This window comes from Coregonus lavaretus (genome assembly GCF_964263955.1).
Source record: "Coregonus lavaretus genome assembly, chromosome: 14".
Lineage (NCBI taxonomy): Eukaryota > Metazoa > Chordata > Actinopteri > Salmoniformes > Salmonidae > Coregonus > Coregonus lavaretus.
In genome coordinates this window covers 18,113,123-18,134,941 of record NC_140001.1, presented here as the reverse complement: position 1 = coordinate 18,134,941, position 21,819 = coordinate 18,113,123, and the positions used below count along the sequence as shown (strand labels likewise).

General features: G+C 43.5%; 1 protein-coding gene across 1 annotated transcript; it reads left to right on the top strand.

Annotated features, from left to right (window-relative positions):
- Window positions 1-334: 334 nt before the first annotated feature.
- On the top strand, window positions 335-21,538 carry LOC311141687 (uncharacterized protein). The gene is made up of 8 exons (XM_084177099.1): window positions 335-448; window positions 4,288-4,402; window positions 5,112-5,219; window positions 5,597-5,767; window positions 5,885-6,052; window positions 6,168-6,271; window positions 18,742-18,900; window positions 19,893-21,538. The coding sequence occupies exons 1-5, from the start codon at window positions 341-343 to the stop codon at window positions 6,049-6,051; spliced, it is 669 nt and encodes a 222-aa protein (XP_084033225.1). The 5' UTR covers window positions 335-340; the 3' UTR covers window position 6,052; window positions 6,168-6,271; window positions 18,742-18,900; window positions 19,893-21,538.
- Window positions 21,539-21,819: the final 281 nt, after the last annotated feature.

Sequence of the window (21,819 nt, the reverse complement as noted above, 5' to 3'; positions counted from 1 at the left end):
TTGGTTACTTTTGGCAATATATCTTTGCATTCCATTTTTTTATGTCACCCTCACATGAAGTATTGTTCTCCAAATATGATATTACTGTATGTTGTACTACAGCACAAAAACTCACTTGAGTTGCCTGGTAGAAAGAGAGAGAGAGAGAGAGAGAGAGAGAGAGAGAGAGAGAGAGAGGAGAGAGAGAGAGAGAAAAAGAGGTCTCTCTGATAGGTGCCAAGAGCTGGTAAAACTCCTGGATCAGATTACAAATAGTTATTATATTTGTATAACAAGGCCAAAGGACAGTATGTGTGTGTATTACGTGCGTTTGTCTGACCAGAGCAGAGTCTCCCAGAGGATGTGTCCATGGTACCAGCTGTGGCTTACCAGGTTGCTGCATCTCAGCTTCAGCTCCTCCTTCAGCTCTCTGCATACCTTCTCTCCTTGGAGTTTAGGAAAGGCAGAGGTAAGTAAGGCATAGATAAACAAAGACACCACTGTGTGTCGTCAGCTAGTTTACCAACTCCACCTAGCTGCCACTGTGTGTTGTCAGCTTGAATTACCAAACGACGGCCATTCGTGCGTGTTTCCCATAAATGAGCCTATGTTTAAACATGATATCTCTCCTGCTCCAGCCCTGTGGTCATAGCTAGGCTCACCCGAAATTATTTTGTAGGTGCTGTTGTGATGAGGTGTGAATGAAGGAGTCAGGCGCAGGAGGTAAAACACCGAAGTCCAGAGTTTATTCCGTTTACATAAATAAAACGCACCAAGCGTCAAAACAAAACTATCACAAGGGAAATATTCCACCTTGGCAATAACAAATGGAAGAGTAGCTCAACCGAGCTACTCGCTCTCACAATGAAACAATCACTCACAAAGACAAGGGGAACAGAGGGAACACTTATACACATACTAATTAGGGGAATGAGCACCAGGTGTGTGTGATTGACAAGACAAGACATGACAAGTGGAGTGATGAGAATGTGATCGGCAGTAGCTAGTAAGCCGGTGACGACGAACGCCGAAACCTGCCCGAACAAGGAGGGGAGGCAGCCTCGGCGGAAGTCGTGACAGCTGTACAGCTCCCACCAGATTATTGTAGCTCTCTACCCTAACTGTGTATTGTGGTAGCTGTTGTATACAGTCTCCGGTTACTATTATATTAGTTAATTTGCATTCATCCACCATGGCAAGGACAGTAGTATGCTATCTGCCAAGCGCGACGCGAAACAACATGCCTAAGGTGGATGAATGCATAGCAGAGCTAATGCTCTCCCCAAATGAAGCACTGAAGGATGACGCCCGCTGCCCCAGACCTCAGTGCAGGGCCACAGATGAGCTACTTTCACGGGCCTACAACACAGCAGCCCTCATGACCCGCATTGGAAACTCCCTCTCAGTGCTCATGCTAGCACAGAACAGGATGCTCCAGCTGGAGCACACAGACCTGGACCTCTGCAACTTGAATGAATGACGCATCTCTTCAAGCGTTTGCGTTCATGACCCGAGAGCTAGGCAGACTGATGTGACTCGTCGCCAGGTCTGGCTCGCCCAAGCCCCAATGCCCGATGACTTCAGACGGACTCTGAGAAAGCTCCCAGTGGTCCCCGGACTGCTCTTCGGCCCGCGGCTGAGCGGGCCATCAAACGTAGAAAACAGCTGAGTCAGGCTACACCGTTGTGGAACCCACATCCCAGAAAACAGGCATCACAGAGTAGGAGCCCTTGGTCCTACCACCAGCCTAACACAGGTGCTCGCCAGCCCCAGACGGCGATGCAGCCACCCCCCCATCCCCCAAGAGGCTGTGGTCGTGGTCGTGGTCAATTTTGTGATGTAATCTTGCAGTCTGACTCTCTGTTTAGTGTTGAGAAGGGCTTCTGCGACAGTGTCTTCTTGGCGAAAGACTATGTCATCCTTCGTCAAACATGTCCATAAAAAGACCAATCATGTAATTATTCTCAGTTTCTATAACAAAGCTTTAATGTCACCCAGTTTAGAACTTGTTTCTTTTAAGTTAATCTCGGCACTTCACTGTGATTTTCATGTTGTAGACGCCAGGCAAAGGAGTGTGTGGCACGTTAGACTGGACAGCGGCAAAAGACCCGTTAGGAAAATCATCTGCCAAAGTAGATGAGGAGGGTCTTGAGATAGCAGTTTGCCGACACGGCGTTCTCCTCAAGGCCCTCAACATGTACAGAGGCGAGAGATATGCCTATGCAATGTACTTGCAGAAGGAGCTGTCTTCTGCTGGCATGTGGGCTTTTTCTGCTGCGATGTTGCATCCAAATACTGGCCATATTTGCATAAAGTTGTGCAGGCGTGCCCAGAGTTGGAGGAGCTTCTAAAAAGGCATCCTCTCCTCTCCATTATGCATGCGAAGGCACATGAATGGTCTCGTGAGGTAATTGTTTTCCTTCATGACTGTTTTTGTGTTTTGCAGAAAGGATATTGTAATGCTTTTTAAAATAATAGAATGAATACATTATTTTGAAAAAATTATTTGTTCATTATGGCATTATATTATAGTCGAGCAGGTGAACAGTTTTATATCCAGGGCTGCTGTCACGACAAAGTACATGTCCAAGGCTGGTAAGTGTATTATGATAACATAACTAATGCTGAAGATGTCACGATCGTTTACGGACGAGAAGGACCAAGGCGCAGCGTGATATGCATTCATATTTATTTACGGCTAAACACACGACAAAACAACAAACGAAACGTGAAGTCCAAGGTAGACAAATAACATACCTCAACACGGAAAAAGATCCCACACCCCACTAGTGCCAACAGGCTACCTAAGTATGGTCCCCAATCAGAGACAACGAGCTACAGCTGCCTCTGATTGGGAATCACCCTGGCCAACATAGATCTAAACGATCTAGAAACTAACATAGACAAACCCAACACAGAAAATACACACCCTGACTCAACAAATACAAGTCCCTAGAGTCAGAGCGTGACAGTACCCCCCCCCCCCAAAGGTGCGGACTCCGACCGCGCCACATAAACCTAACAGGGTAGGGGCCGGGTGGGCATTCCGCCTCGGAGGCGGATCCGGCTCCGGGTGTGACCACCACTTACTCTCCACCTCCGGGCCGGGCTGGCGACGCGCACCACTGGCTTGGTGCACGGGGCAGGAACAGGCCGGACCGGGCTGGCGATGCGCACCACTTGCTTGATGCGAGGAGCAGGAACGGGCCGAACCATACTGGGAACACCCACCACTGGCTTAGTGCGGGAATCAGGAATGGGCCGGACCGGACTGGCGACACGCACCACTTGATTGGTGCGAGGAGCGGGACTGGGTTCCTTCATTAACCCCCGCTCCTTCTGCTGCCTAACCAGCTCCTCTCGCCGTGCCTCTACACTTTCCTTCTGTTCCCTCTGAACCAAAGACCCCCTTAATCTGGCGGCCTCCTCTGCTAAACGGCTGAACCGCTCTATCGCGGCCTCCTGCTGCCTCGTCGTCCACGGCGTGAGCCACCCTCTAAAAAATGTTGGGGCTTGTCTCTCCCCCGTGATCATGGCCTCCATCCCTCTTGCCAGACTCTCGCGCATCTCCTCCCAAGCAACCAAGCCGGCCAGGTCGAAGGGTAGGAGGCAGACAAAGCAGTCCATGGTCCTCCATGTTGGGGGCTGGGAGTGGGGCTACCCCACCACGGAAAAAACAGAAACATTGACGAATGGAAACCAAATTAATTTCCCCAAAGCAGGACATTGTCTTGGACACATGTTACTGCTGAAGGGAGAAGCTGACAGTGAAGGACATTTACTTTTTGGGCTTAACTGATGATGCTATGACAATATTATGTTATGCTATGTTGATGATTTTATTGTTGTTGATTTTTTATCTTACCCATGACTGTAATTGCAGTCTTTATGTTGATTGGTTAGGCACACAGTTATAATTTATTAGAATAGCTGACTGAAGATGTTTTTCAACAATACCGACAGACATTATCACACTACTGGCAATGGGCTGGAATAAGAGGAAGTTTTCCAACATGGATCGCATGTTGGCAAAGAGATATGTGAAGATATTTTTTTTTTTGGGGGGGGCTTTCTTAACTTTTTTTTGTTGTTGCCTGTATCTGCTTGTATCTGCTTTCTCATTCTTGTTTATCTATTTCTACATGTCTGGTATTCAGTCTGCAATCCTGGCTCAGCTTTTTATTATTTTTACTGTAGGAAAACATCAAGATGACTGTATACATTAAAGTCAAATATTTTAGTGTGATTCACTTGAAAACTTAGGACCTTCACCTATGTTATTCCTTAATTGAATTGTATTTTTTTCAGAATATCAAAAGACTGAAGGAGGAGACCAGCCTCCTTGAAGAAAAGCAGGCAGAGCTGGACATCAACGACGCTGTGCTTCAGGAGTGGGTTGCTGAGGTGCAGCAGTGGCCTGAAGGTACAGTATGTTAGGTTCTGAACAAATAGAGCAAAAACTCAAACGGACAACCAGAAAAAGCTCAAACCAACTTTATTCAACCCATAAGCATATATTTATACCTTCCGACTAGGCGGAAGATAAACAATCCTTCTCTGTTAGGCAGAAACATAGTATGTTCCTCTCACTGGTATTGTCATGGCCTGCCTAAGTCTAGGACCCTCATGGGCGTGGAAGTGTGTGTGTATGGGATAGGACTGTAGTCAGATGGTCTTCGGGGTGGGCCCCTATGGCCCCCCTCCCACCAGTGTCTTCTCTCTTCAACTGTTGACTTATCTCAAGTTGAGTTCCACATCCATTGTCCTAGTTCCTCAGCAACTGACCTGCCTTATCAGGAACTGAAACTAGATTTCTACCCTTTGCTTCCTTCCTTGGAAATATTAATATTCAGGAAAAACATGTTTGAACAGAATATGAACTTTCTGCACTTCCCCTTGTCTCACTCAGTAACTTTCCAAGCACAAAGTTCCTATTCACCCTTAATTGACACATAACATATACATTTCTTATACATGTAAAGTAATCAATACGTTCTAATATGATGACAGGAATAAGTGTATTTCAAGCCAGAATCCAACAGGTTGAAAAGTTAATGTTTCTCTGTCTCTCAACTGCATAATTGCATTGATTTCAGTGGAGTAATGTTTGTAACTTACCTTATGTTTGACAGCCACACTTCAGGATAGTCAGACAGGGCAGACAGGGCATCTCCAGAAGAAGATTGTGGTGCTTTACCTCAGTGTGAAACAGAGGAAACACTACATATATCGTTTGACACGTAAGGCCCAACAACAATATTATTACAACAACACATTATTAATCAAGCAGTAGAACTGATTTGTGAAATAAAATGCATTAGTCATACACATCAGACTATGTTCATGATCAAGTGTAGGCATGACCTATCTTATTAATTGATCTAATGTAAAATATTTAATTAAACTGAGAAATGACGTGACCATAAACAGCAGACAACCTTGTGAGCCACAACTCTGCATGGCTTGTATAATGTTATAACTGCATGACAACAAATACTTTAGAAATGAGTTGATTGCTTTGCACTCTCTTTATTTGTGCCTCTATAGTAGCTCTATAACTTATAGTCATGTAATATTCCTGAATCTACAGTCCGTCTAATCACCCCTTTTTATTCAGACGGCAACAAGAGGAGGCATCAGATTCTGAGAAAAATTGTTGAGGACAAGGCAGCCTTGACAACTGACATTGTTCAACTTCACGAGCAGCAGGCAGAGTTTAGGCTCCCCACAGTGAATGAGCTGCTCAATACTGACAACTGTGTGTGGCCATGGGAGAGACTTGGCACCAGTAAGTATATGATTGCAGAAGGTACTGTATGTATTGTGATTGAATTTTTACCTTCAGCGTAGGCTGCAATCATTACTGTTGTTCTGTTATATACCTCTGTGAGTTTACATCTCACAGGCAACAGCCATCTTGCCATCAAAAAGGCAATATTCGACAGACTGAGGTTGGTGAACAGACTGCAGGAGGAAGAGAGGATCCTGGGGCAGGAGATGAAGAGGCACTGGGGGAGCCTACAAAGGGCAGCGGGAACTCTGGAGGCACTGTCCCTACAGCTGCAAGAATAGAGTAAGTTCAGGTTTATGCAATTTTTGGACGGAACTTTTTGTCTTTACAAATACCCTCCATACTATTTTGTGTAGTGGAATTGTAAATCATTTGCTGCTTTACATATTACTTTTAGGCAATGCAGTGGAGTTGTCAGAGGGAGGGAGGAATGGCCTTCTCTGCCTCCTGAAGAGAAGATTGAGTGAACCGACACAAGACCAAGACAACACCAGGAACATTGTAAGTACAACATCACCTTTCTAAAATGTCACTTGCCAAATCTAACAGTAGTCTATCACTCGTTCTTATGTTTGACTTAAAATCAGTTAACGGTGTATCAGTGAAAATCTGATATGTACTATGGAATGTACTGTTGCCCAACCCATATATTTCAGCAGTGCATTGTACCCTACACCATAATTTAAAATGGTAGGACATAGGGTCTCTTTACATGTGTCCTATTGAAGCTTACTGGCTGAAGGACAATAATGTATGCCTATTTACGGCAGCATATGATTTGATAGTTGTTTTACCTAAATTCATTGATGTCAATTGATATATTCATCATATAAAAAAATATAGCATTTTACAGTATACTGTTCACAAGCTATAGCCTACTAAAATGGGCACCTGGCACAATGCTGATTGATACAGTTTATGAGCAGTGGATTGGGCTGAACAACTTTAGTAGGCCTAGTGATTTTCTTGTGAGTAATGAGAAAACAATCATCAAAAGTGATGGGAACATTGCATTATGAAAAGCAAATATTTAGATTAAATATGTAGGCAAATTCCAACATCAGTGGACCTGCGTGTCATGAAGAATTAGGGCGTTTTCAAAGCGCTGATACAGTGTTACACTATTTAGGCCATGCAGGGCTCCTGTTACCTTTTGTAACAGGGAACAACTTATTAGGCTATAACTTATTATATTTCCGACTGACCTTCAAATAGGCTACGCAAAATAGGGCTATATGCGATAATAAGCACATCTTCATAGAGGAGTTTATTATAGGCCTATAATATGCTAGATGTAGCTGTAGATTAAAATACATTTGGCCTACGTGTATATCATCATAGCTTATATGCTGTATATATAGCCTACCACCTTACATCCATTCTTTCTGTAGGCTACCACTGCATCATATTGACATGCGGCATGGTTTGCGACAGGTGCGTTTATCTGCTTGGGTTAACAGAGGGATGCTATTAACAGAGGGATGTATTTTCTGAAGGTGAAAGACAAATCATGGCACAGCTGCTCTATTTGGATAGGCAGTGAGAATTCAGTGCATAATTGTCTTGCTTATCAGAAATATGCTGTGCTGAAAACCATGGCAATAGAGGTGTGGTTATGGCCATTATGCGAATAATGGGTATAGGGGTTGAATGGCCATATAAAGGGTGTAGAATGTTTAAATAGTATATTTTCGAGGTTCTCAAGGCTCCAATATCAATATAAAACCGTTTTTATAAACATTTACATACATACACTTGTTTTCTGCTATGAAGCTCTATACACCTCTAGAAAACCTTCTATTTTAACAAGCCATGTCTGGTCATGGAATCCAAAATGTTATTTCTTTGTAGCTCAGACTTGTGGCTTGGCACAAAATATATTTGGGATGAATCAGACATATTTGTGCAATCCCATACCCCTGGTGGCCATGGGGTGCTCAGTAGCGCCCCCCAAAGGTGAAATTCCTCCAAACTTAAATGATTTTTAAGTGAAGAACAGATGAACATATCCTAACATTATTTACATTACATTTTACATTTTAGTCATTTAGCAGACGCTCTTATCCAGAGCGACTTACAGTTGACATGAAGGTTAACTAATGGACCCTCATTAAATCATGAGGCTCTCACATTTCAAACTTAAATATTAAGGACGGAAAAACACATTTAAAAAAGTGCACCAATTTAAACATTGAGTTGGCATGTGCTAATGTAGCACATCGTTATGTAGGTTTTAATGAAGGTACATATCAATTTACAGACATATTATAATGATATTGACGAATATATTGATAAGAATCCGATTAGGGTTAGTGTTAGAAAAATAAACAACAAAATGTTGGCATATTTGTAGTTCACAATTTATCCGGTTTAGGGAAGAAAAATTTTCATTATTTCTGCATACATGATTTCATAAAAAACTGATGTTGCATAAGCAAACGTAAACGTGATTCAAATTAAAGACTGATGCAGCTACAATAATTTATGAATATTATCCCAAAAAAAGTTAGAATATAAATCTGACAGGTTCACATGATACCCTTCCTACAAAGGAGTATCAACGTCACGTGACGTAACCGTACCGGAAGAACACAGCAGTGACCCAAAGCACAAAGACAACATAGAGATGTCTGTTCGAAGTGCATGTTTACCATTCTCCATCTTTATATGTCAGAGACTTAGTTATTGTTATGATCATAACCTGTAAAATGTACAATTAATTTCCTCTAATTGTAATAATTATACAAGCAATTGCGAGCTTTACTAGCAAACAAAGCTGTTGCCAAAAATACGGGACCTGTTCAGCAGGGTTAAACACATAGAAATGTTTTGTGTAGAGGCAATCGTGTCAGCGGTACAAACTATAACAACACTTCAACATTGACCAGGAACATACCGATTCAGTATGACTTTTATTGCCAGTTAATGAATGTATGCCCTAGACATATTTTAGCAGTTATTGACCTGAGAATTGTTCATGTTACTGAACTAAATCTTAATATCTTAATTTAACTCTGGAGATATCTTTCGTCGCCAGAGAATTGGAGAAATCTGCTTTTAGTTTTTTGGGCCCTTATGTGTGGAACAATACACAGAGTTCCTTGCAATTAGATATTCTGGTGCCTTAAATTATTGATTGGAGACTTTATGTTACAGAATGCAATTGCTTTTCTTAAATATTTTTAATGTGTATTATGTGTTTTATTATAGTGTGTTTTATTTGTAATGTATATGTAAGGCTGTTGAGTTTTATTTATGTACTGGGTTTTATTTGTAAACTTATTCAGGGCACTTTTGTAAAATATCACAATCTCAATGTGACTCCCTGTTTAAATAAAGGTTAATAAATACATTCTACTAGGCCTAACCTTGATTGCAGACTAACTTTAATATTAGGCCTACACGTGTAACAATATAGATAAACAAATATTAATTGGGTAGATTACAACAATAAAAGTGTTGTCCTCCCTGGTCCCATTGCATATTGACAGGCTACATGTATGACATCAAATCACATTTTATTTGTCACATGCACCAAATGCACACAGGTGTAGACCTTACCGTGAAATGCTTACTTACAGTGGCTTGCGAAAGTATTCACCCAACTTGGCATTTTTCCTATTTTGTTGCCTTACAACCTGGAATTAAAATTGAATATATATATATTTTTTTTTTCATTTGATTTACACAACATGCCTACCACTTTGAAGATGCAAAATATTTTTTGGGGTGAAACAAACAAGAAATAAGACCAAAAAAAAGAGAACTTGAGCATGCATAACTATTCACCCCCCCCAAAGTCAATACTTTGTAGAGTCACCTTTTGCAGCAATTACAGCTGCAAGTCTCTTGGGGTATGTCTCTATAAGCTTGGCACATCTAGCCACTGGGATTTTTGCCCATTCTTCAAGGCAAAACTGCTCCAGCTCCTTCAAGTTGGGTGGGTTCTGCTGGTGTACAGCAATCTATAGCAATCTATAAATCATACCACCAAGTGGATTGAGGTCTGGGCTTTGACTAGGCCATTCCAAGACATATAAATGTTTCCCCTTAAACCACTCGAGTGTTGCTTTAGCAGTATGCTTAGGGTCATTGTCCTGCTGGAAGGTGAACCTCTGTCCCAGTCTCAAATCTCTGGAAGACTGAAACAGGTTTCCCTCAAGAATTTCCCTGTATTTAGCGCCATCCATCACTCCTTCAATTCTGACCAGTTTCCCAGTCCCTGCACAAACTCAACACCTCTCATCACCCCGAGAACACCATCCCCACAGTGAAGCATGGTGGTGGCAGCATCATGCTGTGGGGATGGTGTTCTCGGGGTGATGAGAGGTGTTGGGTTTGCGGCAGACATAGCGTTTTCCTTGATGGCCAAAAAGCTCAATTTTAGTCTCGTCTGACCAGAGTACCTTCTTCCATATGTTTGGGGAGTCTCCCACATGCCAAATGTGTTTGCTTATTTTTTTCTTTAAGCAATGGCTTTTTTCTGGCCACTCTTCCGTAAAGCCCAGCTCTGTGGAGTGTACGGCTTAAAGTCCTATGGACAGATACTCCAATCTCCGCTGTGGAGCTTTGCAGCTCCTTCAGAGTTATGTTTGGTCTCTTTGTTGCCTCCCTGATTAATGCCCTCCTTGCCTGGTCCGTAAGTTTTTGTGGGCGGCCCTCTCTTGGCAGGTTTGTTGTGGTGCCATATTCTTTCCATTTTTAAATAATGGATTTAATGGTGCTCCGTGGGATGTTCAAAGGTCCGGATATTTTTTTATAACCCAACCCTGATCTGTACTTCTCCACAACTTTGTCCCTGACCTGTTTGGAGAGCTCCTTGGTCTTCATGGTGCCGCTTGCTTTGGGGCCTTTCAGAACAGGTGTATATATACTGATATCATGTGACACTTAGATTGCACACAGGTGGACTTTATTTAACTAATTATGTGACTTCTGAAGGTAATTGGTTGCACCAGATCTTATTTAGGGGCTACATAGCAAAGGGGGTGAATACATATGCACGCACCACTTTTCCGTTATTTATTTTGTATACTTTTTTTAAACAAGTTATTTTTTTCATTTCACTTCACCAATTTGGACTATTTTGTGTATGTACATTACATGAAATCCAAATAAAAATCAATTTAAGTTACAGGTTGTAATGCAACAAAATAGGAAAAACGCCAAGGGGGATGAATACTTTTGCAAGGCACTGTAGGTCCTGGATGGCAGGAAGCTAGTCTGATTCAGTTATTGGAGTTAGTTATTGGCCTGACTCCAGACTCTCTGGAGGTCATGACAGAGCAGAGAACCAGACAGAAACAGGATATCTGTATAGTACTTCCAATGACCTTAGGAGTACTTTTAACAACTGGCTTGTAATGCCAAAGTGCTCAACAGAAAGATTTAGGAGGTCCGTTTTACCTAATGCAATAGTTTTCTTATTTATTTCTATGACCGTACTTGAGGGGTAGCCTATTTAGACTGGGTTCCTCCATGATTGTAAAATGTTGTAGGCCTATATTTTATTGTATAGTTGCTATATGCAGTATTGATAGTAAAATATGATTATTAGGCTCCCACTTCTGCCCTACAAATGCAATTTCTGATAATCCATGATATATTCTGATCAACTGGTTTGTTCTTGTGTCAGGAAACCATTACAACAGATCAAAGATGTTTTACCAAATTCGTAGTTACTGCGTTTTGCCTTTGTAGGGCAGTTTTACCAAAGTAATATAGTGTTATTGATTGCACTATTGCCGGGTCACATCTCTGTTGCCCCTGTAGACTTGGACAGTAAGCCTTCTGTCTAGTCCACTGATGCTACCACTGATGCTGTCACAGCGCACAAACTTAGGCTACAACAGTAATTTTGTGTTTTACCTGATCGTTAATAAAGACAGTGAGCTGTGGGACAATTAATAATCTACACTCTCAGAAAGAAAGAGTTGTATCTGATCCTAAATGGTTCGATCTGGAATTTTTTTTTTTAGGGTTCCCCTACAGGCACAAATGATCCCCCAAAGCACTCTTTTTTTCTGAGTGTACTGTGAATAACATCTCAATATACTGTCAACAATATTTCACTGAGCAACTACTATGACTCAAAGGATTTTCTCATTTTTTCTCTCTGATCATTTTAATGGTTGTGCAGTCAGGAAATACCAGTAACTCTGAGAGCATCGAGTTAAGGAATTCAGAAGGGGCGTGCCATTGATGGAGTTTGATGCGCCATGAGTTTGTGCTATTAGTACTGTACAGTCGTGGTCAAAAGTTTTGAGAATGACACAAATACTAATTTTCACAAAGTCTGCTGCCTCAGTTTTGATGATGGCAATTTGCGTATACTCCAGAATGTCATGAAGAGTGATCAGATGAATTGCAATTAATTGCAAAGTCCCTCTTTGCCATGAAAATGAACTTAATCCCCAAAAGACATTCCCACTGCATTTCAGCCCTGCCACAAAAGGACCAGCTGACATCATGTCAGTGATTCTCTCGTTAACACGGGTGAGAGTGTTGACGAGGACAAGGCTGGAGATCACTCTGTCATGCTGATTGAGTTAGAATAACAGACTGGAAGCTTGAAAAGGAGGGTGGTACTTGAAATCTTTGTTCTTCCTCTGTTAACCATGGTTACCTGCAAGGAAACATGTGCCATCATCATTGCTTTGCACAAAAAGGGCTTCACAGGCAAGGATATTGCTGCTAGTGTTGGGTTTTATTTGTCTCATAATTGGATCTGTATGTGATGAATAGCTTGGAGGGAATGCATTAATGAGGAGCACTGTACTGATATGGATTGTTTCACATAACAGGCTGTTATTCATGTGGGGAACGTTGGGGGTAGGACAGATAAGACTTGTGTTTCTTGCAGATGCGAACACTCTCTCTTTGTAGTCTGTGAAACTGTCCTTGAACATGGAGTACAGTGGAATGGTGTCTTTTAGGTGCTGACTCCGCAGGTTATTATCATAGCAACTATGCCTGGCAACAAATGGAATGCCGAGGAGTTGGGACCAACCCCTGCGCCAACGGATTGGCTGAATGGAGTCTGGACCACACTCAGTCCTTTGCTCTGGTTGGCCAACAGAAGAGGTGGAGGCTTTCTGTCAGAGTATTTGAGAAAGAATCTGTAAACAATAATTCTAGTTCTCTGTCGGCCCTGCGTGGTTTTTCAGTGAGCCCGTATACGAACCTTCATACTTATCATACATACATTTTGCATATAATAAATTAAGCTTGGATTGAAGATCTCTTGATTCTTATTCCAATACCAGATTTGAATTACGCAATTTCTAACAATTGGTGACCTCCGACTGTGATCTGGTAGCGGAACTTCACTTCGCTGGAATTCACCCAGCCTATTGGACATCACTGTCATCGAACTGTGTTTCACAAATTGCCAGGCTTCTATAAAGGTAAGCAAAACACCTATTGTTGTCACGATCGTCATATGGAACAGACCAAGGCGCAGCGTGATGAACAAACATACTTTAATTAGTTAAAGTTTAAACACAATACAAAACAAGAAACGACTCGTGACGTCCAACGGTATCAATGACCGAACACGGAACAAAAACCCACAAACACAAAGGGAAAACAGACAGTTTAAATATGGCTCCCAATCAGAGACAACCAGCCAACAGCTGACACTCGTTGCCTCTGATTGGGAGTCACTCAGGCAAACATAGAAATAAACACAACAGAATTACCAACATAGAAATACACACATAGAATGAACACACCCTGGCTCAACATAATGCGTCCCAGAGCCAGGGTGTGACAGTACCCCCCCCTAAAGGCGCGGACTGCGACCGCGCCTCAACTAAACAAAACAGGGGAGGGCTGGGCGGGCATACCTCCTCGGCGGCGGTTCTGGCTCCGGCCTTGACCACCACCCTCCAATACACCCCCCATAGCGCCCCTGGTCCAGTCTGGCCCCGCCGGCTGGAGCCGAACTGGACTTAGCAGGAGCGGTTAGCTTCAGCTCCATAGTGGAGCAGTTGACCGGTACCTTACCAGGCACCGGTGACCCAGGCACGGGTTGTGCTGGACTGACGATGCGCACCCCTGGCTTGGTGCGTGGAGGAGGAACGGGCATTACCAGGCTGACGACGCGCACCCCTGGCTTGGTGCGTGGAGGAGGGACGGGCCTTACCAGGCTGACGACTCGCACCCCTGGCTTGGTGCGTGGAGGAGGGACGGGCCTTACCAGGCTGACGACTCGCACCCCTGGCTTGGTGCGAGTGGCAGGAACAGGCCGGGCCGGGCTGGCGACGCGCACCGTAGACTTGGTGCGAGTGGCAGGAACAGGCCGGGCCGGGCTGGCGACGCGCACCGTATACTTGGTGCGAGTGGCAGGAACAGGCCGGGCCGGGCTGGCGACGCGCACCGTATACTTGGTGCGAGTGGCAGGAACAGGCCGGGCCGGGCTGGCGACGCGCACCGTAGACTTGGTGCGAGTGGCAGGAACAGGCCGGGCCGGGCTGGCGACGCGCACCGTATACTTGGTGCGAGTGGCAGGAACAGGCCGGGCCGGGCTGGCGACGCGCACCGTAGACTTGGTGCATGGAGCAGGGACAGGCCGGACTGGGCTGGCGACGCACACCGTAGGCTTGGTGCGTGGAGCAGGGACTGGCCGGACTGGGCTGGCGACGCACACCGTAGGCTTGGTGCGTGGAGCAGGGACAGGCCGGACCGGGCTGGCGACGCACACCGTAGGCTTGGTGCGTGGAGCAGGGACTGGCCGGACTGGGCTGGCGACGCACACCGTAGGCTTGGTGCGCGGAGCAGGGACAGGCCGAACCGGGCTGTGGAGACGGATAGGAGCCCTGGAGTGAAGAGCGGCCACAACCCGTCCTGGCTGAATGCCTACCCTCACACACTCTGTGTGAGGCATCCGCACAGGACGTACAGGGCGGTGTATCCGTAACCTGGTGGCCTCCAGAATCCGCCCCTTTTTTGCCTCCGTCAGCCCCGTCGTCCATGCCGTGTGCCCCCCCCTAAAAAATTTCTGGGGTTGCCTCTCGACCGCCCGACGACGACCCTGATCACGCCGTTGCTCCTCTCTACGGCGCGCCTCCACCGTCTCTTCTCCCGGCGCTTCCTCCCATGTCCAGCCCAAGAGCTGCCCCTGGACACGCTGCTTGGTCGTTGCATGGTGGGTTTTTCTGTCACGATCGTCATATGGAACAGACCAAGGCGCAGCGTGATGAACAAACATACTTTAATTAGTTAAAGTTTAAACACAATACAAAACAAGAAACGACTCGTGACGTCCAACGGTATCAATGACCGAACACGGAACAAAAACCCACAAACACAAAGGGAAAACAGACAGTTTAAATATGGCTCCCAATCAGAGACAACCAGCCAACAGCTGACACTCGTTGCCTCTGATTGGGAGTCACTCAGGCAAACATAGAAATAAACACAACAGAATTACCAACATAGAAATACACACATAGAATGAACACACCCTGGCTCAACATAATGAGTCCCAGAGCCAGGGTGTGACAATTGTAATATAACTGAAGTTTTGCACATTGGCTTTATCCAAATTAATTTTGTGAAACACCTGTTTGATGTAAGTGAACCCTATTCTACTATAAATAACAATTACAGTATACTACTTCGATTTCATAATGTACTATGCAAATGTTTGATAATTGTGATGGTTAAACCCATGGAATAGTAGAGGTGGCTGTGTGCCCCATAGTAGAGGTGGCTGTGTGCCCCATAGTAGAGGTGGCTGTGTGCCCCATAGTAGAGGTGGCTGTGTGCCCCATAGTAGAGGTGGCTGTGTGCCCCATAGTAGAGGTGGCTGTGTGCCCCATAGTAGAGGTGGCTGTGTGCCCCATAGTAGAGGTGGCTGTGTGCCCCATAGTAGAGGAGGCTGTGTGCCCCATAGTAGAGGTGGCTGTGTGCCCCATAGTAGAGGAGGCTGTGTGCCCCATAGTAGAGGTGGCTGTGTGCCCCATAGTAGAGGTGGCTGTGTGCCCCATAGTAGAGGAAGCTGTGTGCCCCATTGTATACCTTTGTTATCTGTGTGTCCTAAGAAACTTTAGTTGTGTGACAAAGAATTACGATTGTGTGTCGAGTGTAAGTGTGTCATTTATGACTGTGATAGGATTATGACTGTGTGTTGTGAGTGAGTGTGATAACTGTATACTACGTTTAACTGTGTAATAACTGTGTACCATTTTGGCTGAGAATACAAACAATATTTTAAAACAGTAAATAATGAGAATTACAATTAGGAAATAAAGTTTAAATTGTGCAAACGTTAACAAAAGACACCCATAGGAGGTACTTTAAATAAATAGGCAGTGCGACGCTATGGCACATATCAGTTCAGACTAGATATGACTAGGTTCAAAGGAGACACTTAAAATTCTTTAAGACAGGGGTGACGTATGCATGAGAGTGTGAATGATAAACCTGTATACCTTGATAGAAAACTAATTGGGAATCAAAGACGTCTGTGCCTGTCCAAACTGTATAAATTTGGGGATAACTGTTGGGTTTGTGGTTGCTTAAAACCGTATAACCTGTTATTGATGTTTGACATAGCATAATACTGGTTTTGAATAGTTGTGTTGAAGCAATTCGGTTTATTATTTGATTTAATGTTTGATGTTTGACATAGCATAATACTGGTTTTAGGTGCTTGGGTTGAGGCTTTTTGGTTTATTATTTGATTTAACGTTTGATGTTTGACCCTGCAAAATACTGGTTAAACAATTAGACTGAAATAATTTGGTTTATCGTTTCAATATAAACATGCACCAACTTTAACTAATTATGTGGGAATTATTTGATTTAAATAAATAGACTAAAATACTTTAAATAACCACAGAATATTGGAAACACTAACACAGCTCCTCGAAAGAGCCTGCTCCCAGAGGAGAGGGAGAGAAAGTTGCGAGGGGAGGGGCTGGAGAGAGCGAAACTGTGGCTTTTGGAGCGAGGAAAGACTGGGAGTTGGCTGGGAACACCACGGGGTGATTATTTGAGAGGTGCCTGTGGGTTTCTGACGAGGGATGAGATGGGTGAGAAAGTAGAGAATATTTACATTTGCATTTTTGGTGATTTGGCAGACGCTCTTGTCCAGAGCGACTTGCAGGAGCGATTGGGGTTGAGTGCCTTGCTCGAGGGCACATCGGCAGATTTTTCGCCTGGTCGGCTCGGGGATTGGAACCAGCGACCTCTTGGTTGTTGGCGCGGCGCTATTGATCACTAAGCTGCCTGCCGCCCCATATGAGTTTAAGGTTGTGGCGTTGTTTGATCATGTGATAAGGTTTAATTTGTAATCGGACCATAACTGGTGGTTATAGAAGTAATGTATAGGTAGGGGAGAGCCAATAGGGGGCTCCATTGAACTATTATGGTTTATTTGGCATTTCAATGGCATAAGGTGAAATCTGTATGCATGAGGGGAATTCGATTATGTATTATTATAGTATTATGGACACTCCGTAATAAATAAACTGAACCAAACAAGACGTTACTACAGCAATAGAGAATAGTTAATGTTGTTACGTTAGTTCTTAAACCCGATGATAGAGGTAAATGCAGAACGCTGTTAGAGAGTGTGTTTTATTTTGGCTACTAGGGTGTTTGAGACGGAAGGGCTGGCTAGACGGGGGTGATGACGTGGCTGGATGTGCAACGTGAAAGTATTTACTTTGAGAGAATCGTAGATGGTGTGGAGTGACTGGCGATGTCCCTGGTTCGAACACAGGTAGGGACAGTAGACAAAGCTTTCGCAGTGGGGCTATATACCTAGATTACTATGTGGATTGAGAAATGTGAAAGGTTGAATTAGATAGCTTAAATAGAAGTATTCTAGAAAAGTCTATGAAAATATGTTATAAGGTTACCATGCGCTCTCCCCGAAGGAGCAAGGGGAGGGTGAGAGACAGTACAGTTCAGATGGTAGAAACATCATTAAATGTATGCTAATCAACGATAGCAAGTAGTTGTTTTGTTAATTAGGGCATAATCAGAGAGAACAGTTAAATAAATTGAATAGCGAACTGAAATGGTTTAGCGGGAAATGAGGAATTAGATTGATACAAACAATTATTGATGGGTTAAGACTGGGGATAACCAGGAGAAAGAGATTAGCTCATCTCGTTGGAATGTTGCCAAGGGCTAGGGGAGCAGTAGTGGAGTTAGGCAGTATTTAGGTCATAAAAGTGAGCTACCAAATTAAGGCCTGGCTATTTGTGGTAGTTTTTCAAATTGGGTTTTTCAAACAAAAAACAACACACCTAGTATGATGTTTATAAAGCCTTGTTGTTTCAATTTTGGGGGGGTTTCAGCAGGTCAAGGGTGATAGGTCTTAGAGGAGCACACAGTGAATTTTATGGAGTTTTTTGGCTGTTTGGGGTATATATGATTTCTTATGAGAATGAATGTCATGAGGACTTAATGAACACTTGGGATAACTAACATTTATGAAATATTTAGAATAATGGTAATGTTTAGTATACTATGGGATTAAACAGTTCGTTAAATGATTTCAGTTGCCTCTGAACTCTGTTTTAACCTTCTGGTGTTATTTTAATCATCCACACTAGTAAATTCTAAAGGCATGAGAGGAGGACTTTAAGATAGTTTATTTTACTAAGTTGAGGGTAATTTGTAATACTGTGCAAATTGTGAAGAAGATTATAGTTTGGTAATAGTATATTTGATTTGGACCATAAAATAACAGAAGAGAGAGTGGAGGAATGGCAATTGGATAATGAATTACCAATATTAACTAAAGTGATTGTTTAGATAGGTGGTAATATTGACACATGGCCAAATCATGTGTCAAAAAGGGGGGTGGTTGGATTAAAATATTAAATATATACGAAGGAGAGGACAAAATACTTTAAAAAAAATATATATTAAATATATACGAAGGAGAGGACAAAATACTTAAAAAAAAAAAAAACATGTATGATAGTTTATTAACCACACCTGTATGTCAGAGGTTTTGTGCCCCACAGGTGAACTAAAGGAGAAGGTGACCCACTCTATCTAACCAGGAGACTGAAGCAGGCCTGGCGGGAAGGGCCCTACCAAGTACTGCCTTTGCCAGCAGAATAGCTGAGAGATCCATCTGGGTGCATGTCACTCACTGCAAAAAGGTAAACCCAGCTACACCTGACGAACAAACACAGAGTTAGGAGAAAGATCCGATCACCACTAGGGTTCGGGGGTTGGCTCCTTAACGAAGATTCCCTTACCCTGTCTGATCATCCCTGTGTGAGTTCGATAGAAGGTGAAGCAATGGGTTGGCCTCTGGCGTCTGACATGTTCTCAGGGCGAGGGTGGGGATTCACAGGTCTCCCGACGGTAGGTAGCTGTCTGATTGTGGGGGCCATATTCCTAACACACACGGACCCTCCTGTTTCAGCCAGAAGTGGTAGTTAACCTAACACAAGTTGAAAAGGCATAGGAGACAGCTAGACGTAGGAAAAGGGAAATACTAGGGACTTTAGGGAAGGACATCACCAATCTCCATACACCGTTTAGGGACAGGTGGAGTATTGTGAAAGTAGGGAATTATCAGAAATGGCAGTGCGACCCATATGAGGGTAGGTACTGTCTGAAAGTCTGAATTATGCTAAAACAGATTACAGACCTGACAAGTGAGATATCTTCTTCAACTGGGGCACCCTATAGAGTAAACCTCTCTGAGGGAGGTAGTGAGACAGTGCAAACTATAGACCTGAAGGAAGTAGTACAGATGGAGATGGAGTAAATAGATTTTAACCTGTGGTTGGAATGGATTCAGTATACGGTCTAAAGAGGACTGTTATGCCTGTAGGACAGCCAAACCAAGGTTAACAACTACTCCGTTCCCCTTGACAGGCTTTGACTCTCTGTCAGGTTTATCCTCCATGCAAGCCACCTGGGAATGTGGTGAAAGAGTCTTATGGTAACTTGCACTATCTGTTTCCCCCGATAACAAAGTCATCCCGACCTGGGTTGCCTCAGTTTGAAGTCACAGGGGATTCTTATTGTTTTTCTAGGACTAATAAGATAGGATACAGGGTAGGGCATCTTAGCTCCTGCTCCCACACAGAGAATGTCACAACTAAAAGAGACCATGACTAATCTCTCCTCTTTGTTGCAGCCAGAGGATTTTAGGACCCAAAACCAGGCCCGTGCTGACATCTGATGGTTGTGTGGTGATAACTGATTGTGAACTCACCTACATACGCAAACAATCAAACGTGTCAGAGACTGGTGAGTTGTCACGTAGAAAGTAGGACCTCCTCCCGGGATCCTTTGATGAAAGGATATATATTGATGGGATCCACAATCAGATTGTAGCTGGGTTTGAATCAAGTATTTTCTGGTGGTCAACAATTAATAAAAATGTAGATTGGATAAATTATATTTAATATAACCAGCAAAAGATTTATAAACCACACTCGTGATGCAATAAAGGGATTAGCTGAGCAGACAGCGGCAACTAGCTTAATGACATGGCAGAATAGAATAGCTTTAGATATGCTTTTGGCTGAGCGGGACAGGGTTTGTGTTCTGTTTGGATATATGTGCTGTACTTTCATCTCCAACAACACAGCACCGGACGGGTCCGTGACCAAAGCGCTTGAGTGACCATCACCACGCTGGCGAACGAACTGGTTGAGAACTCTGGTATTGATAGCTCCATAAACGGTTGGTTTGATAACATATTTGGTAAAATGGAAAACTATTGTTGTGACTATTCTGGGTGAAGTTATAGCTTCTATGGGTATACTTGTTCTTTGTGGATGTTGTCTTATTTCCTGTGTCTGAGGGTTGGTGAGAAAAGGAGATGGAGAAGGTGGTTTCCAAACAGATGGTGAGATACGGCCCAATCCCGGACTCCGACCTAAGGAATGAAGGATATGACCTACCAGGCTTGGTGGAGTGACACTCTAGAGGGTGTCTAAAGGGGGCCAAAATGTACTTCCCTGTTGGTGTTATATGTTTTAATAATCTTATGTTTTGTGTTCTATTAATCCTGTGTTTTATGCTTTATTAATCAAGTTAACCATTGAGAATGTTTGTCTTTCCTTATGTGAAGGTTTGACGTGCCTGGGTGACTTGTGGCCAACCGTTTGCAAGTTGGGTGTAGATGGAAGGACTGAAGGACTTTTATTATCAAATTGTCTAGTAATAAAAGTGTTTATTTTTTGTTTGTATTGTATTTTAATGAGTGACACCCTAGAGGGTGTCAAAAGGGGGAATTGTTGGGTTTTATTTTTCTCATAATTGGATCTGTATGTGATGAATAGCTTGGAAGGAATGCATTAATGAGGAGCACTGTACTGATATGGATTGTTTCACATAACAGGCTGTTATTCATGTGGGGAACGTTGGGGGTAGGACAGATAAGACTTGTGTTTCTTGCAGATGCGAACACTCTCTCTTTGTAGTCTGTGAAACTGTCCTTGAACATGGAGTACAGTGGAATGGTGTCTTTTAGGTGCTGACTCCGCAGGTTATTATCATAGCAACTATGCCTGGCAACAAATGGAATGCCGAGGAGTTGGGACCAACCCCTGCGCCAACGGATTGGCTGAATGGAGTCTGGACCACACTCAGTCCTTTGCTCTGGTTGGCCAACAGAAGAGGTGGAGGCTTTCTGTCAGAGTATTTGAGAAAGAATCTGTAAACAATAATTCTAGTTCTCTGTCGGCCCTGCGTGGTTTTTCAGTGAGCCCGTATACGAACCTTCATACTTATCATACATACATTTTGCATATAATAAATTAAGCTTGGATTGAAGATCTCTTGATTCTTATTCCAATACCAGATTTGAATTACGCAATTTCTAACACTAGTAAGATTGCACCTAAATCAACCATTTATCGGATCATCAAGAACTTCAAGGAGAGAGGTTCAATTGTTGTGAAGAAGGTGTCAGGGTGCCCAAGAAAGTCCAGCAAGCGCCAGGACCGTCTCCTAAAGTTGATTCAGCTGCGGGATCGGGGCACCACCAGTGCAGAGCTTGCTCAAGAATGGCAGCAGGCAGGTGTGAGTGCATCTGCACGCACAGTGAGGCGAAG

Excerpts from the sequence above, each read along its gene's own strand:
- LOC311141687 (XM_084177099.1), top strand. The coding sequence starts at position 341 with ATGTGTCCATGGTACCAGCTGTGGCTTACCAGGTTGCTGCATCTCAGC. Across the intron at positions 4,403-5,111 it reads GGTGCAGCAGTGGCCTGAAG|CCACACTTCAGGATAGTCAG; the intron begins GTACAGTATGTT and ends TATGTTTGACAG. Across the intron at positions 5,768-5,884 it reads ATGGGAGAGACTTGGCACCA|GCAACAGCCATCTTGCCATC; the intron begins GTAAGTATATGA and ends TACATCTCACAG.